This window comes from Stegodyphus dumicola, chromosome 1 (genome assembly GCF_044657685.1).
Source record: "Stegodyphus dumicola isolate Sdum_Otavi_A_Nest chromosome 1, ASM4465768v1".
Classification (NCBI taxonomy): Eukaryota; Metazoa; Arthropoda; class Arachnida; order Araneae; family Eresidae; genus Stegodyphus; species Stegodyphus dumicola.
The window spans coordinates 131,263,608-131,279,919 of NC_140768.1; the positions used below are offsets into that span (position 1 = coordinate 131,263,608).

A 16,312-nucleotide genomic window follows, 5' to 3' on the forward strand; every position below is an offset into this window, starting at 1 on the left:
AATATAAATTTTTATATTATTCCTTTTAGAAAGAATGTTTTAAGAAGCTAATTTTTCTCTCGCATTTTAGATTGTATAAAAAAAACATGGTCTTTAATATGATTTAGTTCGTTTCAGGCGATATAAGAGCCGGGTCACTCTGTGGTACAGATTAAACAATGCTGGACTGTTTTATTTCTTTGTCATTTAGCAAAAAATCTTTTAATTAAAATATTTATCCTTTGGACTTCGCTTTAAACTTTATTTATATTTAAAATTACTAAAAATGAAAAGCTGAAACGCAATTCATGTAATTGATATTTTAAAAAAATTGACAAGAATGCAAAATTTATGGAAATCTAGCAATCGAAAAATCTTAGTTTTCTTGTGTGAGCACTGAAAATAACTGTAGAAGGAAATAAGAAAATTAGGGGAAAAAGTAAGCAAAAATTTGCAGGGAAATTTGGCTGTCAGGCATACCAAGATGTTTCAGAAAGTTGGACGCTTTTGAAGATACTTTCAGGATACTTCAAAGAATTTAGGTGTTCAAAGAGAAAACACTTGGACGTGTACACCAGCAAACACCATCAATTGAGCTTGTGTTAACAGAAAAGACAAAAACGATATCATTGCAGATTAAAGTGAAAAGCGACTGGTTTTAGACTATATATGGTTGTATAAATTTACGTTATAGAACATCATATCGTATCATAAACGGAGAATCCCATGATTTCTCAGTCGAATTATTTGAAGATTCAGGAGTTTATCCAGTAATGTATGTGGATGTCATCTAAAGACGTTTTTTTTTTCCTCCTGATGAAACAGCGGCCGAGCGGTAAAGTCGCTGAACACTGGTGGTTCGGTCCGAGGTTTGAATCCCACGAACGGGTGGGCTGCATGTTTCGAAAAGTTGGATGCTTTTTAATATACTTTCAAAATGCCTAAAGGAAAAGAGCAAGAATGAAGCAGAATGCATGAAAAAAAAATTTTTTTTGCGTAAAATTTCAAATTTGTATTTTTTTAAATTTAAAACTTTTTAATCTTAGGATATTTGATTCTTGCGATTTCAAAAATAAAATATTTGACTAAAATATGAATAACATTTTAAGAAACCAAATGTAGGATAAAATTGTGTAAAGCAATGGGCACAATGATAAAACTGTTTAAAGCAGTGAATGCAAGTCATCCTAAGTTAAAATGTCGGTTATACAGCTTTCTCATTTATATATCTTTTCTGAACGGAACATTGAAAGGCATGTGAACTGTGTAACCCCTTAAGGCACACATTAATTTCTAATTTTCGGTCAAAAAAAATCACCTATTTTTTTTCTTGCATAATCATATTCTCTAGTGCATTTTAAGACATGATCGACAAATAAAAGTAATTTTTAACTAAAAATTTAATTAAAAAATCTTATTTTTAATTTTGGAATAATTTCACTTAAAGTTGTCTTTTGTTATGCTCCTTTGTATTAGAAAAGACAACATACAGGGGTACAAGTATAGGCTAATTTAAAAATATATTTATATATTATACAAACAAAGTGAAAACGATTTGATTACATGTTTATTTTGAATTTCAAGTTATTAAAATCAAATTAAATCAAATTTTCATACTTGCAAACATAAAATTGACTAAAAATTCAGTTTGGTATGATATACCATGAAGCATGGTACTGCGCAAAGTCCAACATTACAGTTCCTACAATAGTATCTTGTTTCTTTCCTTATCTTTTTACCCCTCTCATCTCTTTTACTGCAACAAACGGCGCAATTTCTACAAAGGGGCCGCTTTCTTTTCTGTAGGTGGTACAAATTCGGGAAAGTGCCTTTCAGTTAGTCTCAGAGGCCCAGGTTGGTAACCAGGCCGACCTGTTCTTTTGGGTAACACTTTTGAATGGTATTTTTCAATTAATTTTTCCACAAGCATTTTACGGAATTCCAAATGGTCCCGTTTTCCTCCGTTTTTTTTGATATAGTACAAATGAATTCCATACGGATATATCCACAAGATGGAAAAATATTTTCTTATAGTACCTTTTTCCTCGTTTTCTTGTTGTTGGGTAATCGTGGAGATGCTGATCAAGCCGATCAACGCCTCCCATTGTATCGTTGTAATCAATTACAACTTTCGGTTTCTTTATTTGAGTGCCATCATTGGCTGTTTTACTTGTATTTTCCTGATGTGTGTTATGGATTGTTGAAAGCAGACATCTTTTTTGTCTTTCCACTTCATCGCCATTACTTTTCCTCTCTGAAACGCTATAACATCTCCCTTTTTCAATTTTTTATTTCTAATTTCAGATGGAACTTCTTTTCTGGTACTTTTCAGAGTCCTGTAGGTATCTGTTTGACGTTTTACCAGGAAATCCGCTAATTGTGGAGAAGTATAAAAGTTGTCAGTCGTCAAACAGTACCCTTTATCTAATAACGGTTCAATCAGTGACAACACTACTTGAGTTGATACCGGCATTTCTCGATATGCATCGCTCAGATTCGTTCCTTTTCCGGTATATATAATGGATGAATATAAGTAACCGGTTTTTGATTCACAAAGAAGGTACATCTTTATTCCGAAAAGAGCTCGTTTCAGTGGTATATATTTCATTTCATTCGCCCTTTGTACAGTAGTAGACTTTCGTCTATCGTGATATCTCTTTCCGGTGTATATAGAGAAGAACACTTTTTATTTATATGGTCAAATACAGGCCATATCTTATTGAGCTTGGGATGGGGGTGAATCTCAGCATCGTAAGTTTCATTGTTAGAGAAGTGAAGATATCTTTTTATCTCAGAATAGCGACGAAAGCTAAGGAGCTTCGGAAAAATAGGTGATTGAAAAATTTCAACTTTTGACCAATACATCCTTATCTCAGGCTTTCTAATTATACCTTGTAGTATAGTTATGGCTAAAAATATGTATAATTCTTCCATAGTAATTGGTGACCATAGGTTCTGTGATGATCCTGGATGTTGAAATGCATATCTGTTTGTTTCAGTTAGAATTATGTCCATGAGAGAGTTATCAAAAAATAATTCAAAGTATGACAAAGCATCATCGTAATCCGTCAGAGTAAAACAACAGCCAGGGTTAGCTTCAAATCGAAATCTCGGTGGTGCAACGTTTGGTTGATTTATACTAATTTGATACCAATTCCTTGCTATATCCAAAATCTCGTTGTCATTATCTTCCGATTCACTTCCATCACTCAAGAAATCATCACTCTCATCGCTTAAACTGTCTGATAAATTGGCATATTCAAAATTGTCATCGTCAGAGTCGCTCATTTTCAGATAACTTTTTTTAAATTACAAAATCACTTAGTAATATAATTTGCAGTTAACTGCTTACTTTTATTATATTTACGTAATAAAAATGGATATATTACCTTTTCCACACCAAACGACTACTTTATAGCAAAGAATTCCTAGCAAACTTATAGCTAATCATCAAAATGCGCCACGTGGTTTACACAAGAAAAATGCTGAATAGTGGTGCCATCTATGTCAAATAAGTTTAATTATGATCTAGCCTATTTATTTTTACTGGAACGGATCTCAGACAAGCATTAGAAATAAAATAACGCGAGATACAAGGGCGCCCATGTGAGACACGGGCATGTGCAAATTTGCCGGAAACTTTCGCCCGTGTGAGACACGGGCAAATGCGTTAAGGGGTTAATGTATTTTCTCTTTTAATATATTCAGTTTTCAGATGCACCATCGTCTGCGACACAAAGTATTCTGAAAGAACCGCAATTCAGCAATTCAAATAAATAAAATCAAATTCTGGAAAATTTATATTAATAAATATATTTAAAATGCTCAGTTTGAATGAATAAATAGAAAATTTTAAAATAATTATCTGAGGAGACAATGCAACACTAACAATTAAAATAAAAGTAAAAATTTAAAAATTACCTAAAATAGTAAGTATGACTAAAAGAATAGTATAAAGAAAACTATTTGAAAAAAAAAAAAAAATAAATGATGCACCTTTTATTTAAACTATGCAGTTCGAATGGGTAAAAAGAAATTTTTAAAATAGTTATTCGAAAGAAACCGTGCAACTTAAACAATTAAAATGTTCGAAAAAAATTACTTAAGGTAATAACAATTATAATTAAAAATATAATATGAAGAGCATTATTTGAAAAAAGGAACGATTGTAACTTTTTTTCTGCTCAAGGAAAAGGAAAATAGGTTGCCATACATTAAGAATTTCGGCAAATGAATCAATCTTGGCGCAACTGAAAAAAAAAAGCGCCAAGATAAACTGTTGAATTTCTCCATAAATTTTGCACCAAATTTTACAAAATTTAGTATCTAGGCATAATTTGAGTCGTAGAATCGAAATATGTAAAAGAAATGGTATGTTATTTCAGAAAAAGTCCGATTTTGTGTCAAAATACCTATGTTAGAATAGTGTTATATATAAATCTAATATATATCCTAAGTTGCGCTTTTGAGCCATAAAGAACGCAATTTGAATTTTGTGAATCGGCCCAGTAGAACGGGAGATATAGAGCTGTCTTTTTTTTTTTTTTTTTCCTTCCCCCTTGAGCTGTGTACATGTATTATACACATTTGAACTCTGAATAAATGCAAATAAACTTACACATTAGATACACATTTCTCTTCATTTTCTGAAGAATTATCCATCCGCTTTTGATTTAAATTAGGGGAAGCCTCAGGAGATTTTTGCAAAATGAGATCCAACTGCTTCCCAAGAGAAGTTTTTTGAAAATCTGAAGTGCTGTTATTGTCTAAGCTATAAAAATTAAAACAATATAATTAAATGCTTTGAAGAAATTTTTCATTATGAAAAGAAAAATAGGAAGTAATTCAGTCACTTATATCATTTACCTGTATTTAGGAAATATAATCAATTCTTCAATCTTCTGTTCTTTATCACATAAAAATTTATCAGCTGCCTTTAGCTCACTACATGAGAAATAATATTTACTCAGCAAGCTATAGCAAATATTATAAAAACATCCTAAACATTAAATATGGCTTATACTAGAGAGATCTTCATTTCTCAATTGAAATTAAGTTTATCCAGTCTGTGTTGCATTACTGAAAATGAGTTTTTAAGATTAAGTTACAGCCTCTCTTTACTAAAACCATTTAGAGCTCAAGATGTATGCATAAGGTGTCAACATTTAAAATGACAAAATATAACTATTAATAAAATGCATCTAAATGGAATGATAAAACAAGATAACTTTTACACAATAAAAATCTCTTATCTTCATAATGGTTTGAAAATTATAATAATGGTTTGAAAGTTACAAGAACTGAATCATTAATAGTTATGCGATTACAATACTGAATAGTTTAAAGTTATACAACTATGCAGTATGCAGGTATGGTAGTAGATATGATATTTTTATATTAGGTAACAAAGTTGCTTGTTGATAAGAATTTGGTTTAGGTTCATTGGATAAAACTGCAAATGCAAAACATTATGTTGTCTAAGAATATTTTCTCACAAGCTATAAACATTATTATATTAAATATAAATCTGTACAATCCAATAATATAATACAAAACATATAGGAATGCAATAAGTAAAATGTGTGATCAATTAGTAAATTAAATGTAAAATGTGATAAATGCTGCTGGAGCAAATAATTAATTGAAGGATTGTAATAATGAAAATATTTATGCACCATAACTGAAAGGAAGCCAACAGACCTGCTATGCTTTTTGTGAGCTTTATGAACTGTAAACTCTATATAGCTAACTTATAAGATTTTTCTCCTTCTTTAAGCATGTCTTCATGGTTTCACTGGAAAATACATCTAGCTAGCAATCAGAAGGTCCAGAGTTTGAACCCGGGTGAGTTTGAACCCGGCACTGCAGTACATTTCTATGTATCTATGACTTTACAAGTGGCACCCGAACTAAAAAAAAAAATATGGCTTATAATTAGTTGCCACCAGGATTTTGGTGACTGGGTCCCCTCCTCCTAAGTCCCCCTTAAAGTGAGGAAGAATGTAAGGTTTTTCTCCCTCCTTATCATGTGCCTTTGTAGTCGATCGAGAACAGCTGGTTAGCAAACAGAAGGTCATGAGTTTAAAATCCCAGCAAAGGCACTGCATGTCTCCTACTTCAAAATAATCCTAATGACTTAGAAATATTTTTAAATAAAAAAATGTTCGAAAGTTATAAAACTAACATTCTGAATCTTTGATTAGTGTATAACAGACCTAGACAACTTATGAACTGCAGATCACTGAATGACACATTTCATAATTTCAAGTGACCCACTTTAGTTTCGAAAATAAAGAACAATATATAAAAATGAATTATAAAACATAAACACAGAAGGAGCACTTGAAAAATACATAAAAAATAAACCAAAAATAAATAATAATAACATTTTTGTTTGATTAGAAAGCTGCTATAATAAATATGTATTTTAAAAAAACTGTATCACAAATTTAAGGAGAAATCAATAAATTTAGCAATGCCAATCCATAACCCATAATTTCAAAATTTTTAGTTAATTTTTTGCAGTATCCAAAAAAGGTTGCAACACCTGGTGGATATTAAGATTCTTCTAAGTATTTATTTTATCTTTAAAAACACAAATAATATAGTATTTTTAATACAGAAATTATGGTTTATTTCTCATATACTATGAACAGATGTCACAAAATAATGAAAAAATTTCTTCCCAGATTACTAAATTAAGATGCCACTTAATCATGTGGCTATAATGCACAATAGCAATTGTCCAATACATATGTTCACAGCAAAGATAAAAAAGTATATAATGATATCCTCACATTAGTTACATCTCAGACGTAAAAGAAAATACTGAAAATATAACTCTCACACAGACAGAATATTCGCTCTAAAACCTTACTTTTGTTGGGAACTATTATCACAGGAGTAAAGTTCTTGAGGAGATTCACAGTTTTCAATTTTAGATTTGACTTTATAAATTTCGCTGGTCAGTCTTTGGTTGGCAATCTTTTCAGACACTAAATCCTAAATTGATAAATCATGATCTTTATTGAAATTCAATGCTAACATTTATTAATCTCATTTTAAGTACATATATGATCTTTATTTGCATATTATTAGTTAAAATATTCATATATAACTTCAAAAACTAATTTGACACAATGCTTAATACACACTACCATAAACTCACACAACAACTAATTTTTAGACAAAACACATATATTTAAGGTCATGTTACATAAAAAAAGCTAGGGGGAAAAAAAAAAAAAGAGAGAGATTTTTTTCAAACATAACCTTATAATTTTAATAACCAAAATTTTTTACAAATCCTTTAAAACCACTAAAGGTGATTTATGGCTATTAAATATCACTTAATAATACAAAGGTATTTTAATATATTTAATAGCATACTTGTCTTAAGGCCTCTAAGGACTTTTTATCAACAGCAGTCTGTTGACTTAAATCTTTATTTTCCCGCTCTAACTCACGAACTTTAGCAGCTACCTGATTTAAGTTTTCAACTTCTTTAGAAAGCTGCTTATTTTCTCTATCAAGGTATGACACACGAGATGCATATTCTTCGATAGTTAAATCTTTGGACTGAAACAAAGGAAAAAAGATACATTAGCATAAAGTTATTCAATACATTTTTGAAGCATTATGTTGATAAACTACAATTATAGAAAGTTTTGGAAATATAATATTTAGTTTTTAATAAAAAATGCCAAAATTATAGTTTTGAAATTTTCCACTAGTTTTTTTAACACTATGGAAGAGCTGCATTATTTTCATGTAACACCCAAAATCTTGTCATGACTAATATGATGGATAAGATAATTCTAGAAAGAATCCAGAAGCAGCATTTGCAATTACACCAGTGAATAAAACAAAATATTTTTACACCAGTGAATGAAACAAAAGATTTTTATCTCCCATGTTCTCTCACATACATTTGGCAAACCATTAGGTCTTTAATTTACTTTTTTAAATTTAACCAGTCTGCTATTGATTAATAAACAGAGTTAATTACAAGCAATGTGTTGTAATAAAAAATCCATCAAATTATTTTCCATGTGTCTTTGCATTTAGATACCTGTTAACATACTGCCATTTCAGGAACCATAAGATCTTTAACAGATCTTAAATCTACCTGCTGATTAAACAAACTGAGCAATTTAAAAACAATAACTTTTTTAATTTATAATATTCTCAATTAATAATTTTTATGAACATTTGCAACTTTTTTGTAATTAGCAGGAAATATTTCTGTCATATGCTACAGAATCTTTTTCTTAATTAGCATACTGTTTTATATTTAATTCTTTTAACACTAATTATTTTGAAATTTTTAATATTAAATTTTTTCAGCTATTAGAAGATAAATGTTGTAAAGAGATTTCTGAGACTAACACATGGTGTTTTTAAATATAATGTTAAATGGCAGAAAAGTCAAAGCATGACATACATTAAAAATAAATAATTATGAGAAAAGACAAAGCTTTATCATACATCTGTACACAATTAAATACAACAGTTTACAAATGCAGCTGTTGTTCAAAAAAAGGGGGGAGTTCCTCATTATCCACACCCCTGCACTATGACTATGTTGCCAAAATAAGGAACTTATGGCATTACTAAATTGTATTTTTATGTAACATCCCAGTTACGTTCATGTGTGCAGCAGATAAGCATGAATTTCCACCTTCCAAAATCAATGGTCATTTTTCTGATCAGTGTGTTTTGCTTTCTGGCAAAGAACTGTTACATGAGACTGTGAAGTTTGCTACTGATGAAAAAGAATGCAATGCATTTTATTTATTAAATGATCATATTTTATGGATAAAAAATTTCAAAACTCTCTGATTATTTTTATAAGGAAAAACATACTGCTGTATACATGAGGAGAACAGCACACACACACACACACAAAAAAAAAAAAAAAATTGCACAAAATCTTCTTGAAAAAGGTTAGCATTTCATTATATTTCTGGTTTATTTGATTTTATTGATTCAAAGTTTTTTTATGGAAATCTCCATGCATTCCCATTTTAAAAATGGCTCTCGCCTTTTGCATATTAGCTTGGAGAAACTTAGTCAGCAATGAATTCACAACTTTTCAGAATATGGGGTGCAGATAACCAGAAAGTACCCCCCAAAAAAGACATTAATTACACTTAAGACAGATACTGAAATTATTCTGCTGATAGGTTTCAGAGAAGTGGCATAAAATCTTAAAAAGTTTTAAATTTCTAATTAATCAAATAATTGGTTTACTGTGTTTTAAGATGTTAAAATGTTTTATTTTTTTAACTCAAATATGTGTAACACAATGGACTTACTTCAATTGCAGTTTTCAGTCTATTATTCTCCTTTTCAAGTCCTTTCATTTCTTGTTCTAATCGATGATTTATAGTCTCCAGGTTTGTTGTTTCCCGTTCAAGATCATGATACTTTCGAACAGAAAGTTTCAAGCTTTCCATGTTGTTATTCAATTTTTGGTTTTCATTTTCAGTTGCTTGTAGATCTTGCTGCAAATCCTTTATTCTCTGCTGACTAGTCTCAACAATTCTTTGAAGTTTTTGATTTTCAGTAGTTAAGGAGTTTAGATTATGTTCAAGCTGCTCACACTTGGCTATTTCAGACTGGAATATAAAGGAAACATTAAAATTACACATTTTTAGGCATCACATTCCAAAGTGAAATTTCATTTCACAGACTGTGAAACTTATGTCAATACTAATTACAAATGCAAAACATATTTAAGGGAGAAATTTCCAACACTTTTACAAGTAATACTGAGGGGTGATTCAAACTAGAACAAAAGTTTATTAATTATGCGTCTACTTATTTTTATTTTCAAAATGTTTACAACATTTTCTCCACTACTACCAAGATAGAGGGAAAAAATCCTAGAATAGCACTTTTAAAATCTAAGCAGAGAATCTTAAAATATTAACAAAACATTTCTTGATTAGAAAAAAGTCAACATTATCAAATACAAAATTTAATAGTGTGAAATGATTGAATTTGATGCTAATTAACAGCAATGAGTGATCCCTAATGGGTTCTTTTCCACCCCGTTATTGTAACTCTAATAATTTCACTTATTATTATATATTTCGCAAGTAAAAACATCTAAAGCAAATCATAACTGTAAATATCAAAAAGTATCAGCTCCTGTCATTGACCTAATGCCACAGTTTAAAATTCATAACACTACATTTTCAGAGTTGCAGAACATACAGAAAATAAGACAACACATACATGGAAAATAAGATAACATGGTCCAAATAAGACATCTGAGTATTAGTAATGGAAAAATTTTAATTTCTTAATGCAATAAAAACAAATTCAGAAAGTGATAATTTTTCTGTTAATTTTTTTATCCTTTATTTTTATTACACATAAAAGCACATTAACATAAATTATCCACCCAAAAAAATGTATATTTTAAAAAAGTTGTCTTATTACATATACTGCTGAACCAAGCAGCATGGGCAATTAAAAAAATAAGCATGATTGGAACTAAGTAGCTTCATCATCATCTAAAGTGAGTAAGAGTCTCAATCACTACCCATAACATGGTTAAAGATAAATTGCAAAAATGTTAATATACATGAATGTGTAAATGCAAAACAAAGCCTGCTGACTGCAATTCAATACAGCCTACTGAAACAAAAGCAATGCCCTTTGTCTCAATGACAGAAAAAAAAAGACATATGTGCAAATCAAATAGCTGATATGTGCTGATGCCAAATTTTCTGAAGTTAAAGAAAGTAGGCTCAAACTGTAGCAGATATAAACATTTACATTCATATGTGAAAGAAATTGCCGAACATCTTAACTGAGGCACACATAAAAATTTAGTTTGGTGCATCAAAATTAACTCACTTGAATGCTAATTTAGAAGTCAAACAACAAAAATCAGCATAATATTTTTCAAATTTTCACAGGACTAGTTTCAATGGTTTTACCGAACTATCATCCTCAGCTGCAAAAGCGCAGCGCAACTCATTCATTTGCGTTTTTGCAGCTGAGGATGATGGTTCGGTAAAACCATCGAAACTAGTCCTACGAAAATTTGAAAAATATTACATTGATTTTTGTTGTTTGACTTTAAATTAATATTTGTTCGCCGTGTTATTGTATGTTAATCACTTGAATGCATTAACCCCTTCACGGCGGACTTGCCATATATGCATCGACATCAAACATTATCTCATGACTGGGCATGTCATACATAAAACACAGTTTAAATTCATTTTGTGGTCTGGTGTAGCACATTTTTAAGATAGAAAATTTAATTGTTAAAAAAAAAGATTCTCTTCTGTTCTGATTTAATAATTATTATTTATCCTGTATGTCTGTTATAGTGAAATTTACCAAAAGTGAAGTATGTTGACCTTCATTCCTTAGCAATGTTTCTTATTTTGGGTATTTTATTTCAAAATGAGAGCCAGATTCAAGGGTTTTGGGCAATATAATGACTCTTTAAACTGCTTCAGTTGATACGAACCAATGCCCATGTTCTCGATGTTTTGTAATACTTTTTTGAGGGGAGGGAGGGGGTAATATACCAGGGTACATATGCTATCATTTTAAAGATTTTATTTCTTCCCCTTAGACCTTTTTCTAAGGTTAAGGATATTTTGTATTCTTCAGTGAAATATTTTTCATACCTTAATGGTAAAACAAAAACAATATTTAACAAAGGAGAGTATACATAAATGATAAATGAGTCTTTTTTCTGACACTGATATTTTTGCAAAATTGGAAAGTGATAGATATAGCGATTCTAATATGATATATTTATTTGCTTATATGTATTTATTTCAGGTAAGTCAAAGATTATACATGCTGTTTTTTTTTATGAGAGATTTTTAATAATGAGTATGTTAAATCAAATCTGTGATTGTTTGGATATAAAAATATCCAAACAATCACAGATTTGATTTAATCTCAGATTTAATTTTTGACTTACCTCAAATAAATATGTATGGGAAAACCCATACATATTTATTTGAGGTAAGTCGAAAATTATATTACTGTAGAACTGATTATTTCATAAAATTTTTTAAATAATTCTGATAACTATCTGAGTGCTCCTCTCATAATGTATTAAAAATTGGAACAATTGGACCACAAATTTAATTTATGTGATTTTTTTTCCAAAGTTAGGCTTAGGAGCATGAATTGCCTGTCCCTAAAAGACAGAGCATCCTGTTAGCATACCGTCCCAAGAGAGTGGTTCGGTGTCTAAGCAGGCTGCCATGAATGGGTTATGTAGTTAATTACTGAATAGACAGTCCCATTACACAGATATCAATTAATAAGTTACACATAATAAAAAAAATACAAAAAAGGACTGGATTAACATTTCAGAAATTTCTTCATAATTATATACTTATCAAATTAATTAACTTTTAAAATTATTTAACCCTAGACTACTAACCTGCATAAATTTTACTCAAACAAAGAAATATATGCGCAACTTCTAAACCGTGTATACTAGCATCACTATCACTCAGATACGCTATCTACGTTCTTCAGTCTTTAAGATGCACTTGTAACTGAATGTGGGATATTTTCTGTCTTTCAGAATATACTTTTTTAAAAGGTAAAGGGTTAGTATTTGCCAGTATAGTTATACTGTTTTATCCACCACTACCCAAAACTGAAATTATAAAAACTATGTATTCTTCCAACATATACAACAATAAAAAATTTTTACTGCTGAAGGTTAAATTACTGGTTACTTCAAAATAATTTAAAGTTTTAATGCACATGCCATTGGCCAGAGGTAGCTAGCGTAACTTACACATTCTTCAGAAGCATTTTTATTACTTTTAATAAAATGAGTAATTAAAAAAATAATAAAAAATAAAACAGTCTGAAAGCTTAAATAATATTTATAATAATATTTTTCTAAATGAAAAGCTTAAAGCTTCTGAAAGCTTAAATAATATTTATAACATAAATAATATTTTTCTTAAAAATTTTATGAAATAATCAGTTCTAGAGTAATATAATTTTCGACTTACCTCAAATAAATATGTATAGGAAAAATATCCAAACAATCACAGATTTGATTTAACATAACTTATCACAGATTTAACATAATTTATCTAATATTTCAGGTTGCAAGCCTCAACTATACCTGTTGAACTTTCAAAGTGTGCCTCAATTCTCCAACCAGTTTTTCCAATTCACTACACTGAGTTTCAAATGATGATAGCTTTTTTACAGTCAGCTTTAATTCAGCTACTTCTTTTTCAAGATTGTTGTTCTTTTCTTTCAAGGCCTTATGTTCCTTTTTTAAACTTCCAATCTAAAATTAGGGGGGGGGGAAACCATCTGTATAACATTTATAACTTTTATATTAAAAACATTTATTTGAAGAAAAAAAATTCCTATGGATACAGCAGATTTTAAAAGGTACCACACAGAATTTCCCAATACAAATGTTCATAACAATGTCCAGCTTACATTTTCAAAGGTCTCTTTGTTCTTCCAACTATTAAGATCCAAATTATTCATATAATTTTCCATATCCTTCATACTTTCCTGAAAATGAAAGATAGAAAACTAAGGAATAGCTTTATTATTTATTAAAACTGAAATAAAACAGATGAAAAAAGTTACATAACAGTTACAGCACATATAATTTACAACACATGTAATAAATTGTAATCTTTTACCTGCTTGCAAAAATAACTTCTGTGGAACAAAAATATCATCTCAGAAATTAGCAAAAAGTTGAATCCAGTCTCAGTATCAAAAGAAACAATTTTCAAGCACAGACTTCAATAAATGAAACAACAGGGGAAAAGTGTGAAATAGATAAGTTGGAATCAATACACACTGGGATAAGTATTTTACATTTTCTTTAAAAACTTCTCGTCACTAGTTCAGGCACAAAATCATAATATTTCATAATTTTAATCATAATAATAATAATTCACAGGAAAGCACATATAAGAGTGCGTTTAGGTATGCAACAAGCAACACTGAATGACAGATACAACTGAATAATCTCAAATAAAATACATATCTCACAGAGTTAAGAGTTGTGTGCCAAAAGAAACAACTGAAATTTTTTATTATTTTTATTTTTTAAAACTACTTTAAATTCTAACAGTAATGTGTGTTAATGAAGCTTTTTTCTGTTATTTAGAACTGGTATATCAAACTACTTTAAATTGGGATAAAAATATAATATTATACGAATTAAAATAAAAGAACAAAATTTAAATGCTGCAAACAAATACATAGTCAAACTATTTACACTTCAAATATGTAAAAAGAAAAGAAATTAAGAGTAAATAATTAAGTGATGAAACAAAATATGTTATAATGGAAGTGGAATAATAATTTGATTCTAACTTATGTAAGTACAGATAGGAACATGAATTCACATTAAAAGATAAAAACTAATCTGAAATTATCTTAGTCAATGTTGTTGCTTATTGGCTACCTTTATATTCAATGCATTTTTTTTTAATACTTGAAACGTCATTGTATTTTAATTCTTTATTTATTGAACTAACTGATCTAAGAGACCATATTTCCTGTGTTTAAACAAATTTTACTATCAAGCTTTTCTGTAATGAAAGAGATCTAAAATAACACTTGATGTTGTCTTTTACTGATAATAAAATACTAATGTGATGAAAATTTTTATAATTATTTCAGAGAATAGTCTCGTGTTTTATGACTAGCAAATAAATCTAAAAACTTCATATAATTTTCCAATTTCTATTATAATTATTAGGCTATTTTTCATTTTAAGAAAATTTTAAACCTAATTTCTGAAATCTAAAGATGTGGATCCACTAACACCTGAATAGCCTTCAAGTAAATTTTGTTGTTGTTTTACAAAGTTTTACAGTTTTGAAAGTTTCCTAGGTTTTCACAATGTATGGGGAGGAGGAGGTTATCTTTTAAAGTTACAGAATACTGTCATCCATCATCTGTCTGTACCAAGGAGCATTAAAAATAGAAGATCATTTTGGAAATTATTAAAACCAACACACACTGCATTAAAAATGATGTATGTGCCATATTAAGCATCAAAATGCCATCCATGTAAATGTAACTCGTGACAGGCATTAATAATAAATATTGCCATATTTATTTCATGCATAACTTAAAAACATACAATATAAGGCTTGATATCAAATATACAATATAAGGCGAGATACCAGGTTGCGAGATTAATATCAAACATACAATGTAAGGCGAGATATCAGAATAAATTCTCAGCTTCAATACATTCATAAAATTGAAAACAATGACAAAATTATGACTGTAAACATTAGATTATGAATGCACAGGTCAAGTACAGAGTGAGAGAGGGAAATTAATTAAGTTACCAGAAAATAACAAAGGGAAAAAATACTAAAATTTGACAAAACAGAAAAAGCAGGATGATTTTCAGGAACAACTTAGCTAAGTAAAATGAAATCCAATTTGTATTATAATTTCCAAATTTCAAAAAATAAAAATAAATAAAAAATAAATTATAATGATTAATGATTATAACGATAAAATACAAGGGGGTGATCAAATGAAAAAGTGCGAAACGACATGGTGGGTACAAATGTAGATTTTATTCAAAATATACACCATAGGCCTGAGCACAATGATCCCACTGATAAACAAGCCGCACGATTCCTTGTTCTCAGAATTCCTGTGGCCGTGATGAGACCCATTCCTTTACAGCGTCCTTGAGTACGTCAGGCGTTTCTTCAGTGGACCAAACACATGGAAATTGCAGAGCGACATGTCCGGACTGTTGGGTGGATGGTCCAACATCTCCCACTTGAACTTGGCCAGTTCCATGTGTGTGACTCTGGAGACATGTGGACGCGCGTTATCATGGAGCAGAACCACAGCCTCCGTGAGCAGCCCTGGTCTTTTGCTCTTGATGAATCTGCGTAGGCGTCGGAGTGTCTCACAGTACCCATCAGAGTTAATGGTTTTTCTGTGCTCGAGGAATTCCACAAGTAGCGGACCTTGAACGTTGAAAAAGACGGTGAGCAACACCTTGCCTGCTGATGGCACGGCTTTGAACTTTTTAGGGGGAGGTGACGATGCATGCTTCCACTGCATGCTGTCTCGCTTTGTCTCTGGCTCGTACTGATGGCACCAGGTCTCATCACCTGTGACGATCCGCTCCATGAAAGCGGGGTCTTCCTGATACTGAAACAGATGTTGCAGTGCTAGCCCTATATGCAGTTCTTTTTGCTGGTCCGTGAGCTGCTTCGGAACCCAAGTGGCACACACCTTCCAATATCGCAACCTGTCGTGAACAATTGTCCACACGGTTCCATAGCTGACATCCATCTTCATTGCC

At 30.3% G+C, this 16,312-nt stretch overlaps 1 protein-coding gene across 4 annotated transcripts in view; it reads right to left on the reverse strand.

Annotated features, from left to right (window-relative positions):
* Nucleotides 1-16,312, reverse strand: part of LOC118194710 (uncharacterized) — a 146,007-nt gene that overhangs the window by 55,874 nt on the left and 73,821 nt on the right. For all 4 annotated transcript variants that reach the window (XM_085820658.1, XM_085820654.1, XM_085820662.1 and 1 more), the window contains exons 14-20: nt 13,444-13,521; nt 13,115-13,285; nt 9,297-9,599; nt 7,369-7,557; nt 6,857-6,981; nt 4,846-4,923; nt 4,598-4,750 (exon numbers count right to left, since the gene is read on the reverse strand). In XM_085820658.1, coding sequence (XP_085676784.1) covers nt 4,598-4,750; nt 4,846-4,923; nt 6,857-6,981; nt 7,369-7,557; nt 9,297-9,599; nt 13,115-13,285; nt 13,444-13,521 — 1,097 coding nt within the window. The remainder of the gene's footprint in view (nt 1-4,597; nt 4,751-4,845; nt 4,924-6,856; nt 6,982-7,368; nt 7,558-9,296; nt 9,600-13,114; nt 13,286-13,443; nt 13,522-16,312) is intronic.